This window comes from Dendrobates tinctorius, unplaced genomic scaffold (genome assembly GCF_039654945.1).
Source record: "Dendrobates tinctorius isolate UK_male_01 unplaced genomic scaffold, ASM3965494v1 ptg000312l, whole genome shotgun sequence".
NCBI classification, from domain to species: domain Eukaryota; kingdom Metazoa; phylum Chordata; class Amphibia; order Anura; family Dendrobatidae; genus Dendrobates; species Dendrobates tinctorius.
Window position 1 is genome coordinate 4,055,133 of NW_027361979.1, and position 13,193 is coordinate 4,068,325.

Genomic DNA, 13,193 nt, shown 5'->3' on the forward strand with positions numbered 1-13,193 from the left:
GGCGCATGCGCAGGTTCAGATCTCGTTGCCGAGATTTGAATCTCGTCCCCCGAGATCTCGGGACGAGATCTGAGCCTGCGCACGCGCCGTCCCCGGACCGGCGGCCATCTTCCTGGCGTCCATGTTCCCGGAGGCCACCGTAACATGGCGGCGGCAAGCAAGGGATGTGCGGGGGCCTCCGGGCTTGGAGGAAGTGCCGGCGGAGCCGCCGCCCCTGCACCGGAGCACAGAGAGCCGCTACCCCTGCACCGGAGCACAGCCTGCTGCCACCACCGCACTACAGAGCCCTGCGGCACCCGCACAAGCCTCTGGAGGTTAGTATATTTCTACCATAAGATGCACCCCCCACTTTCCCCCAAAATTTTTTGGGGAAAAAGTGCGTCTTATGGCCCAAAAAATACGGTATGTCATATATTTTTTTAGAGAACTTGGCCATTTGATGCATAAAGAGTTCATACATATTTTCAGCTTGTACAGGCGGCCTGTAGTAAATGCCTACAATGGTGTATTTTCCATTGTTCTGTCCTTGTAATTCTTACCCAGTTTCCACAGAACTCCCAGTCTCTGAAGCTTCAATCTCTGTGCAGATATACGCATTTCTAACATACAATGCGACACTTCCTCCTCGTTTATCAAGTCTGTTTCTAGCATATAAGTTGTATCCTTCTAGCCTTGTATTCCAATCATGTGTATTGTCCCACCAAGTTTCAGTGATTCCAATGACATCATATTTCTTTTCCTGTGTTAGTAGTTCCAAATCTCCTTGTTTGTTGCCCATGCTTTGTGCATTAGCATAGAAACATTTTAGTTTGTGATTGGTTTCTCTTTCTCCAATATTTTTATTATTTAGATTCTTTTGTCTTTGTTCTTCCTTTCCACTTCTAATAGCAGAGTTCTCAATAGCATTTGTCAGGTGTATGGCTTTTTCTGGCCTTTTGCTTCCCTTCCCACATTGTTCTAGTTTAAAGCACTCCTGATGAGTGTAGCAAGGCGACTTCCAAATACATGTTTTCCAGTCTTCGTAAGGTGCACCCCATCTCTAGCAAGTAGTCCATCGTATAGGTAATTCACTCCGTGATCCAGAAATCCAAATCTTTGCTGACGGCACCATCGACGTAGCCAGTTGTTCACCTGCAGAATCTTATTCCACCTCCTTGCTCCATGGCCATCCACTGGGAGGATGGAAGAGAAGATCACCTGCGCTCCCAGTTCTTTCACTTTCTTGCCTATGTTTTCAAAGTCACTGCAGATGTTTTCCAGGTCCTTTCTTGTGGTGTCATTTGTCCCCACATGTAGTAGCAGGAATGGGTAGTCATCTGTAGGTCTGAAGAGTCCTGATATCCTGTCAGACACATCTTTAATTTTTGCACCTGGAAAACGGCACATTTCTCTTGAGGTTATATCTGGTCTGCAGATAGCAGCCTCTGTTACTCTCAACAGGGAATCCCCCATGACCACCACTCTCCGTTTCTTCTTCACAACATTTTTCTTTCTCCATCCAGGAGGATTCTGAAGGCGTACAAGGTTGCTGTTTGTGGGCAGTCTTATCCTGATGTATTTCTTCATCGTTCTCCTGCGTAAGAGCCTGGTACTGGTTCCTTAGCAGTATGGGTGCTGACTGCCTCTTGATCCTCCTGCTTCACTGGGTCACAAGCTTCCATTCCTTTGTTTCTTCAGGTGCACTTCGAATTTCTTCTCTTTCTGTAACATGAAGAGATAATTCTGCTTTGTCTAAGAACTCTTCACCTTTCTTAATGATCTTCAATGTAGTTAACCTTTCTTTGAGATCTTGCAACTTTTCCTCCAACAGGGACACAAGCTTGCATTTGTGGCATGTGAAGTTTGGCTTTTCCCCTGGTAAGTCTGTGAACATGTAGCAAGAAATGCAGCTCACCAAATGGCTCCTGGCCTCTTCCATATTGTTATTGTCAAAGAGATTTCAAAGTGATGAAAAATTAATAAACTGGTTTACCGACTTAATCTTTTCAGCTGCAACTTCCAAAATCCAGTGATCGTTGAGCTCGCGGAGACTCTGCACTTATCCCAGAAGGCACTGGGAATATGCAAATTCTCTCCTCAGGACTCTTCCCCTAGTTTACCGATTTCCTCTTTTCAGCTGCAACGACCAAATTCCAATGATCGTTGAGCTCGCGGAGACATCATACTTATTTCCCCTATAAATCATATTTTGTCCAGCAGTGCCATCAGCTCAGAACTGGCATCAACCAGTAGGACCCTGCTAAACTCATCTACTGTTTAGAGAAGGTCACCCAGAAGTGATATTCATGTAAGAATTGAGGCCAAAAAGCCATAACTTCCACATGGAAACAATGCCAATTTACTCAACTATGCGCAAAAACATAGACATTGTAGTGCAGAAAAATGGCAGTCGATTTGTTTGCCGAAGGACAGGTGAGCAGTACAATAATGAGTATCTGCAGGTAATAATGAAGCACGGATGATGTTCCATTCAAGTTTAGGGCTGCATTTCAGCAAAAGGACCTAGGTACTTGGTCATAATTCATGATGTCCTCAAAGCGCAGAAATACAGGCAGAAACTTATCCATCATGTATGGCGTCTTATTGGTGGGATGTTTGGAGTCAGTGTCCCGCTTCAGAATATATTTGGAGCCAATGTAATTCAATTCAGTTTTGGAAGAAATGTCTAAAGATAATGTTAATATCCATGTTGCCCAGTGATACAGAACATTTTTTTTTCTCCATTTCCATGAGGTTCCTTTCAACCTGCAGCTCTGCTTGTTTCCATCCTAATGCAGCAGGGACGTACCTGGTAACTCGCTCAGCAGGTTGCACTAACCATGTATCCCTCCCCCTGTTCCCCTAGTTACTTCCAGGTTTCTCGTCTTATTCTTTCTTACTTATGTTGCTTGATCTGAAAAATGGTAAAAATGTGCACTATGACCTTTTTGATTCCATCCCACCCTTCTATCCAAGTTTTAGCCTCCTCTGTAGGTGTTTGCTATCTCTCTCCTCACAGCTCGACCTGCCACTCTGCCTAGGATTACGGTGCTGTGACAGCTCAGAAAAAACAGGCACCACACAGTCTCACTTTATTAGATAAAAAGGTATAGTCGTGAGGTATTGATTGAAGCACTGAGCCACCATCTCATCTCCTTTCTAGACAGCATGTGTATGGGATGTAGACATGATAAACACCCTGAAACGGATGACACCCTGTCCACAAAGCGGGACTAGAGGCCATGTTCACATATTGTGTTTTTACATCTTTTTTTGCTGAGTTTTTAAGCATATTTTAAGCTGTGTTTTACAGCAGCAGCAAAGTCCATGAGATTTCACAAATCTCCTGACTAATTTGGAAAACTGTAGCATGTCACTTCTTTCAGCGTTTTTTCACCTATGGGAAACAATGGGTAAGTGCAAAAACACAGAAAAAAATGCAGGTATCAGTTTCTGTTGCGTTTTTGGTGCAAAAAGGAAGTTAAATCATGCTTTTTTTGGGCCACTAAACTTCATCAACATGCACAAGAGACAACAAAACCACAGCAATGAAAAAAAGGAGCAAAAACGTCACAAAATGTGCTTTTTTGTAAACAGTAAAAACGGAACGTGTGAACATAGCCATAAGCTGGAGAAAGCCAGGGACCTGTGTGACTGGTTGACACGATGTAATCACAGCCAGATCACAACAGGGAAGTTCGGGAGAGCACTCCAGAATACTGTTAAGGAGACTCACAACCCTAACTGCATTACAACACTGAAGAGGGTGATGGGGGAGTAATAAAGTAGGTGAGAAGCCTGAAACTGGACAGCCCCTTTCAGAACTATCTTCAGAGTAAAAAAGAACAAAAAGTGATGATATGCCCTCACAAAGCCCCGATCTCATCATCATTAAGTCTGTGTGGGCTTAAGGATTTGTGCAAATTTATATTAACAGAAGATCTGTGGTTAATTCTCCATGATGTTTGGAAAAAACTCCCTGCAGAGTTCTTAAAAATCTGTGTGCACGTGTACCTAGAAGAATTTATGTTGTTTTAAAGGCAAAGGGTGATCATACCAAATAGTGATTTGATTCGACTTTTATTTTGTTCTTTTGCCTTACATTTTTTAAGTGATAAAAATCAAGTATTAAATCTTTTTAGATTAAGTACTCCCCGTTGTAAAAAAAAAGTATATATAACATACATATGCGCTTTGGTGCAGTTCCAGCAATATTGGTATTAAATCTTTTGCACAGCACTGCACATCAGAGGCCACAATATAAAATGACACTTTGATTCTCATACTTTTGAATTAACTAGGTTGAAATTCATCTCCAAAAGTATTACACAAATTCAATTGTCCTATAATACAACTCAATAAAATAAGTTATCGCACTGCCTACCACCATATACTGTCAACTACAATAGTAGAATGGCACCTGTAGGCGGAGGGAAGATCGTTTTCTCTTCATCACTTCCACTGCCACTGAAAGATTGTCGAGATTTTACAGACGTTACTTTTGTGTTATTCTGGGATTTTCCCAATGTTAAAGAAGTCCTTCTTCTTGAATTGTGAACTGGCGAGAGATTCTTTGCCCGATTATGGACAGGATTATGAGCTATACGTTGCAGAGATGGGGGGTGCTCATGAGCAGTGGCATTTTGCACTGGCAGACTTGGATTTGCTGGTTCAAGCATAGGAGGATGCATTGGTTTGCCTTCTAAAATGAAAAAAGTTGCACATGCGACTTATGAATATACACGGAAAAAGAATGGCTATAAACAATAGCACACACACTCTAGATACTGAATTCACAGTTTCATATACACACTGTGTGCACAATTATTAGGCAAGGGAATATTCCGACCATATCAATTTTAGGAAGATTTTCCAATGACAAGCTGTAGAAACCTGAATGCTTATTGGATGAAGATGATCAGGTGATGGGTATTTGTGTAATAAGCGAGGGTGTGGCCTACGGATATAAGCACCCTTTATCAAGGTGTGCATAATTATTAGGCAGCTTATATTCAGGCAAAATGGGCCAAAAACAGGAATCAGTCCTACTGGTAATTGTATTTCCACGCGTCCATCATGACAGCACAACAGGAGGTAGTGCTACTCATCCTCACCCACCTTTCGTGTCTACCTCTTTCCTCATAGACTGTAAGCTTGCGAGCAGGGCCCTCACTCCTCTTGGTATTTGTTATAATCTACTGTATGTGATTATTGTTATGCTGTAATGTCTATTGTCTGTACAAATCCCCTCTGAAATGTAAAGTGCTGCGGAATATGTCGGCGCTATAAAAATAAAATTTATTATTATTATTATTATCCTCTAGGGACAGGTAACACACGAGAGGTTAACCCCCCACCACACTTCACCCTCAGGGTTTTATCAATCACCATACCAGGATGGATGCAAATCTCTTATTGAATTCTCACACACAAATGTTAATTTCACATAAGTATTCAGAATTGAGGGAGGGGAATGTAATGGTGCTGTCATGATGGACTCCTGGAAATACAATTACCAGTAGCACTAATTCCTATCTTCCCAGGACGTCCTTCATGACAGCACGACAGGAGAAATACCAAATAAATGACATCTCAGGGTGGGACTACTGCCTGAAGGACTTTGTCCGTAGGTTAGCTGCTGACCTGATATTATGTCTTGTTTGTAACTGTCTTGAGTGGGCCTGACTCCACTGAAAGCTTGGGATACAAGATGTCATCAGGCCTAGGATCCTCATAGCGTACCTGATGGAGACAGAGTTCTTTTCTCGGAATGGTTCGAATTCTGTTCTTGGTTTCATCCTTCATAAGGGGTAGGGAAGACATTCTGTGAAGTGAGTTAAGGAGAACTCCTAAGAACACCTTTTCAGAGTCAGGTTGTAAGTCGGACTTTCCCCAATGGATACGCCACCCTATATATCCTATTGTGTCGATAGTCTAGGCAAGCTGTTGACTGAGGAGGATGGTTGAATCTGCCACTAAAAGGAGATCGTCCAGATATGGGATTACAATAAATACCATTTTTATCCTCAAGAAGGCTGCCACCTCCGTCATTATCTTCATAAATATACGAAGTGCTGAGGAAAGGCTGAATAGTAGACACTGGAACTGGACGTTGGTGGATTGTTCCATGATGTTCTAGTGCAAACCTTAGAAACTGTTGGTGGTCGGGGTGGATGGGCACATGGTAATATGCATCTCTCAAATCTAATGTGCACATTACTGAATCCCTCCACTATCAATGGAATCCTTGATTTTACGGTCTTCATTTTGAATTTCTTGTACCTGACCCATTGATTTAGGGGTTTTAGGTTTATAATGGTACAGTATTTGCCCGAAGGCTTTTTTTTACGGAGAAAAGGGAGGAATAGTGACCCTGTTACATCTCTGCGAGCGGTACTGGACTGATTGTCCGATTTCAGAAGGTCCCTAATATGCTCCCAAAGTCTTTTTGAGATGGAGGGTCTGTTATGTGGTACTGTTGTGGGGGCAGATGGGAAAATGACTATTCTGTAACCTTCCCCTATGGTCCGCAGAATCCACTGGTTGTCTCTAACGGCCTACCATCTTTTCAGAAAAAACTGAAGTCTCCCCCCGACCTCTTTCTTGGCATCAGGGTCTCCCTGATGGGCCAGGAGAAAACTGGGTGGATCTACCCATAACTCCCTTGGGGTCACTCCACCTTTCCATTTTACCTTTCCCCCTGTAATCCTGTTTGTGGGACTGACAGGGTCCACAAAAGGAATAATACTTTCTTGATTTTTCTTCTGGAAACCCTTTTTTGTCATCGGAAGCCCTTTCTAGAATGTCATCTAAAACTGGACCGAAGACGTGTGCTGAAAACGGCATAGAACAGAGCTTGATTTTCGAATGGCTGTCCCCAGACCACATTTTTAGCCACAAGAACCAGCTCACTGAATTAAGATAGAACATTACTGCTGGCTGCAAACCTCATAGATTCCGCTGAGGCATCTGCATGACTTGTGTCACAATTTTCAACATAGGGAGGGAATCTAGCATGACCTCTCTGGGGGTGTTAGATTTTAACTGGGCTGTTAGCTTGTCAATAAAGATGCACATGGACACCGAGGTGACGGCAGCTGAAAACTTACAACTTCTTTTTAGTAATCCCTCCACCTTCCTATCCATGGCATCACAAAGACAGGAAGAATCCTCAAAGTGTATTGAGGTCTTCTTTGCTACTTTGGCGATGGGAATGTCAACATTTGGGATCTCTTCCCATATCTTGACTTCCTCCGGGTCAAAGGGGAGGCAAGCCTTAAAATTCCTGGGAATAACAAGTCTTTTTTCTGTATCTTCCCATTCTGATATCTTCGTTGACTGGGAACACTATTTCTGTGTTCTCAGTCCTCCAAACATTTTGTCCCGTATTGAGGGTACCACCTGAGTATCCTCGATCTTCATGGTACTCTGTACTGCTCGTAATAGATCGTCCGTATTCCCAGTCGAGAAAAAAAAAACCCTTTTTGTTTTCTCTGCTTCATGGTCCTGATCAGAGTAATATGACTATGCATATACCCCCTCTTCTAATGATTCCTCCATCTCCCATCTGGCTCTCTTGTGATGGGAAATACTCTGAGCTGGCTGTGATGGAATAAGACAAGAGACAGTGCTCTGGACTTCTGCTCTGATCATGGACTGCATGTCCGTTAGAAATGACGATTGTTCATCTTTAAGAATTTTTGCAATGTATTCTGCGCACAATTGCTCTTTATGTGCCACTGGCAGTTTTTCAATGCATGCCGGACATCTAGATATTTTCTGTGAGGAGGATACAGATCCTGAGTGGGCCCTCTGTCCTATTTTAAAAAAGATAGGAAAACTGTACTTTTAAATATAAGGTTTCACCCTTACAGAAGGGAACAGAGTTAGCTATGGGGAATCACTTAAACTGCCCAGGGACTGCTCCGCTGGTGTCTATGAGAAGGATTAGCATCAATTGTTCAGACTGTGCACACTCCAAACTCCATGACAGCACCCTTTTTTAGGGTCTTACCTTGGCCAGATAATCTATTGACATCCCCATCGCCTTTCCTTGCGTTCCACAATGGAACGCAGGCTGCGCTGTCCCGATCGCTAGCTCCCCTCTAAAACGGATATGGAATGCACGCGCGTCATCAAAAGCTGTCTGGACCAGAAATGCGTTCCACGCTGGAATGCATGGTTGTGAGTGACCTGAAAGTTATACCGGCAGATGAAGCATGACGCAGAGAGGCCTCCAGAGAAGGAAGCGGCAAAGTCAAGAGTCATATCCAGCTCTACTGACTCAGCTGAGGGACCTCTGCCCAGCGAGTTATCAGCCTGCTGCCTCTTGACAGAGGGGAGGGAGAGATCGATTCCAAAGCTCCCAGGTAAATCTTCTCGCTGCTGTGCCCTTTCCCGCTTCTTGTCCTGCTAGAGACAGGAAAAACACTAAAGGCCACTTTTCATTTAGCGATGCACCAGCTATTCCGACCACGATAAGACCCGGTCAGGATCGCTGGTGCATCGCTAAATGGTCGCTAGTGAGCTGCCACACAGGCAGATCTCACCAGCGATGTAGCGATGCTCGGCGGTCGTACTTACCTTTCAGACGAAGCGATGACCGCCATCTTCCACCCGTGTCCATAGCTCGCTCGTCGGCGCCAGCAGGAAGCAGACGACGAGAAATGGACGTAAGACGATCTCGCGCGATCAGCGATAGCCAGCGGGGGAGCCGGTCGGAGGTAAGTATCACATGCAGCGATATCGCTGCTGCGTCACAAAATCGTAAATATATGTGTAAAGCCCCCTTAAGGGTGAGGTGGAATGGGGTTAACCTCTCGTAAGTTTCCGGTCCCTAGAGGATGAGTATGACAACCTCCTTTCGTGCTGTCTTAAGGGAGCCCTGGGAAAAAGAAATTTAGCTGACTCTGAACAATCAAAAATAGAAGGATTCAGCACTCTTCAAATTGCTAAGATAGTGGAGTGTGATCACAGAACCATCCAAAGTTTTGCTGCAAATAGTCAACAAGGTCATAAAAAATGTGTTGAGAAAAAAATGACGCGCATTAATGGCCAAATATTTGAGAAGAATCAAACATGAAGCGATTAGGAAAATATCATCATCCAGTACTGTCATATTCTAGAACTGCAACCTCCTTGGAGTGCCCAGTAGTACACAAGGTGATCAGCGCTCAGAGACATGGCCAAGGTAAGGGAGGCTGAAACCTTACTACAACTGAACGTGACCTGAAAGTCGTCAAGACAGGGCCAAGAAAAAGCTGCAGACAGATTTTTTTTAAAGGCTTTATGGACTGATGAGATGAGAGTAACTCTTGACAGACCAAATGGGTGGACTTGTGGCTGGATCAATAATGGACACAGACCTCCACTTCAACTAAGGTGGATGTGGTATACTGCTAATGGCTGGTATTATTAAAGATGAGATAGTTGAACCTTTTGGGTTGAAGATGGACTCAAAATGGGCTCCTAAACCTATTATCAGTATTTCAAAGACACTTTCTTCAAACAGTGGTACAGGTAAAAGTCTGCATCAAGAAAACCATGATATTTATACAGGACATGCACCATAGTATGCATCAAAGTCTCTACTGTTTGACTAGATAATAAAGGCCTTAAAGATGAAAGAAAAATGACATGGCCCTTTCCTCAATGGAGAACTTTTGGGCTGTTCTGATGTGGTTGGTGTTGTCCAAAAAGCTGATAGTCAACAGATATTCTCCTAAGAAAGATAAAACCTCACTTTTACTTTCTTAGATATTCAGGTTTATTATCCTTTCGGATTGACCAACAGAACTCTAGCTGTTCAACAATAAAAATAATCATCAAAAACACAAATTGCCTAGTAATAGTGCACAATGTAGTTCGAAACCTGTAGTGCAGGGGTGGGGAAACTTTTGTCTGCCAAGGGCCATTATTTCGGATATTTACACCATCATTCGGGGGTCATATAAAATTATCAATTTGAAAATTCCCCTGCTATATTTGATCAAACATTTAATTAACTCACCCCTAATGTGACAGCTGAAATTGCTTCTCTTTGGAGCGGCTGTGATGTTAGGTGGTATAGATGATGTTGCTACTTGTAACTGCTTTTCCAGATTTACATTGATCTGAAGAGCAGGCCACTCTTTACTAAGTTTTGCAAAGAACTCGCTGAAGTAAGTTGTACCAAACAAATGTATATTACACTGCAAGTCTACTCAAAGTGTGAAATTCATCAATGCTCATGTTACATTTATAGAATTCAGGCAGTGGGTGATTTGCAGTATATAAATCACATAGGAGCCACTGGGGCATAGACATCACATAGGAGCCACCGAGGCTTGGGCATAGACCTCACAGGAAACAGGGGGCTACCTCTGCCTAACTATACCAACTCAAACCACAGACGTATGTCTTGGCCAGTGTGAGGTCGTAATCATTCACTGCATGATGCGAGGACATAATCTTTCACTGCATGCGCCGCAGCATTCAGTAGTAAATGTTGCGTGTGCATGCTGGCAGAGTAAGAAGAAAAGAAAGGGTTGGTGGCCGTCAAAACGCAGCTGCCTGCCTGAGCACTACGGTTTCCGGAGAAAAGGTGATTGCAGGCCTAAGGTTCCCCACCCCTGCTGTCGTGGGTGCACTGGTCCTGATATTTAAAACACAACCAATGCTTCATTTTGGACCAGACTATCTCTTCTTGCTAATGCTATGGACTACAAAAGAGGTAACAACAATAAAAAGAAGATGGAATATAATGCAACCATCTTTTATACTGTCCTTATAATTAACCTGTGCTTTGTTAAAAGAGGTTATCCAGGACTTTTTTTGTGTGTTTTTTACTAATGTGCCTAAAAAAGCTACCTCTTGTAACCAGCACTGGCTTAGAGTAGCCACTGACCGCTTCTGCCAGTGATTCAGCTGCTCTTCTTCAGGGCAGCTCTGTAGTCAGGGTGTGACTGCTGGTGACATGATGACTTGACAGCAGGCTTGCCATAGTTAGGAGCCGACTGTCAATCAGCATGATGTCTGCAATGACACCCTGTCAACAGAGCAGATAAGAAAAGCCAGAAGTTGCTGAATCACCAAAAAGAGAGCGGACTGTAAACCACTCTGTACCAGAGGAAATTGGCACAGGGTATAAAAGGCAGATAGTTGGCAACTACCTGCCTGTTACTGTATAGGCACATTGTAAAAAAAAAAAAGTCCCAGATAACCCAATAACCCCTATAAAGAAACATTAAAGGAAAAATGCTTACCTTCATTACATGGTTGGTAATTCATCTGGTCATGACTAGTATATATTGCTGCCATAGGGAAATTGCTTGGCTAGGTGTGTTTTACCCCAGAGATATCAGTTGATCAATAGCACCGTATCACTTGCTGGCGATGGAAAAGAACCACCACCCTTTCATTGCTCATGCGGATGGAGAGGCTCATCCATATGTGTGGCTCAGGATTTATGATCTGTTGATCAGCCGAATTCTGGGGTCAAACATCCACCAATCATATGGAAAGGCCATAAATGTTTGCCGAAGGGTAGGGTTCCAAAGACTAGCGGAGCAAAATGGAACATGTACTACCACCGATTTATTAAGATGGGAGACAAGGATCTCACGTTCTGGTAATTGGTAGACACAGCAAAGTTTGGACCCCAAGTATTATACCAGTCATTACCTTTATTGCGGATAAAATGGTCTATATTTATAAAAATTTCATCTGTATAAATAAAATGATAAAGCATTCACCTGTGCAAGTCTCCAGGACTTCTTTGTTACATGGTATAAGCCTTTGTCGTAGAGTGTTTATTTCCCTGCGTAACGACCTCAGGCGCCTTGTCCGAGCTCCACTAGACCGCATGTTGCTGACTATGTCCAGTTTCTCCAGGAGTTCTTTGAGCTGGTATTCGGGGGGCAGGTGGGCCCTATTTTCTGGACATAAGAGCTCATCCACTGAAACAATACAGAACATAGCAAGTTACTACAATACCGCACGTGTTGTCACTTTACTAATACTATTCATACCGTGTGAAGAAAAAAGCACAGGGACGGAGACACAAAGACACTAGCACTCTTCGGATTCCACAGCTCCTTGTATAATTAGCATATGGCAAATGATACAATTTAGCACTGGGAATATTAGATTGTAAAATGTTTCCGATTCTAAAACCGCAAATTCTAATAGTTAATTAAAAACACCTATCATATAACTATACAGACATAAATAAAAACAGAAACAAACACACTGGGGGAACCATAAAGTGCTATATATGTACCTTGCACATACCCCCACTGTGACTATTACCTCTGAATAGGAGTGCAGTGGGAAACGCCCGGTGGTTCACTAATGTGAACAGACTTTTAAGCAGTAGATTCACCGCTGTGAGCGGACTTTTAAGCAATAGACGCCAGTGGCATATACTTACTAATCATTTAGGAAGTCTCTCAATTAGTAGATAAAAACTAACTATGCAGACATAAATAAAAACAGAAACAAACACACTGGGGGAACCATAAAGTGCTATAAATGTACCTTGCACATACCCCCACTGTGACTATTACCTCTGAATAGGAGTGCAGTGGGAAACGCCCGATGGTTCACTAATGTGAACAGACTTTTAAACAGTAGATTCACCGCTGTGAGTGGACTTTTAAGCAATAGACGCCAGTGGCATATACTTACTAATCATTTAGGAAGTCTCTCAATTAGTAGATAAAAACTAACTATGCAGACATAAATAAAAACAGAAACAAACACACTGGGGGAACCATAAAGTGCTATAAATGTACCTTGCACATACCCCCACTGTGACTATTACCTCTGAATAGGAGTGCAGTGGGAAACACCCGGTGGTTCACTAATGTGAACAGACTTTTAAGCAGTAGATTCACCGCTGTGAGCGGACTTTTAAGCAATAGACGCCAGTGGCATATACTTAATAATCATTTAGGAAGTCTCTCAATTAGTAGATAAAAACTAACTATGCAGACATAAATAAAAACAGAAACAAACACACTGGGGGAACCATAAAGTGCTATATATGTACCTTACACATACCCCCACTGTGACTATTACCTCTGAATAGGAGTGCAGTGGGAAACGCCCGGTGGTTCACTAATGTGAACAGACTTTTAAGCAGTAGATTCACCGCTGTGAGCGGACTTTTAAGCAATAGACGCCAGTGGCATATACTTACTAATCATTTAGGAAGTCTCTCAATTAGTAGATAA

At 42.9% G+C, this 13,193-nt stretch overlaps 1 protein-coding gene across 3 annotated transcripts in view; it reads right to left on the bottom strand.

The window, feature by feature from the left end:
- BRPF3 (bromodomain and PHD finger containing 3) overlaps positions 1 to 13,193 on the bottom strand; it is a 139,453-nt gene that overhangs the window by 50,416 nt on the left and 75,844 nt on the right. For 2 of the 3 annotated variants that reach the window (XM_073561051.1, XM_073561052.1), the window contains 2 exons: positions 11,712 to 11,915; positions 4,400 to 4,681 (listed from right to left, as the gene is read on the bottom strand). In XM_073561051.1, coding sequence (XP_073417152.1) covers positions 4,400 to 4,681; positions 11,712 to 11,915 — 486 coding nt within the window. The remainder of the gene's footprint in view (positions 1 to 4,399; positions 4,682 to 11,711; positions 11,916 to 13,193) is intronic. The other variant, XM_073561053.1, reaches the window with a different exon arrangement.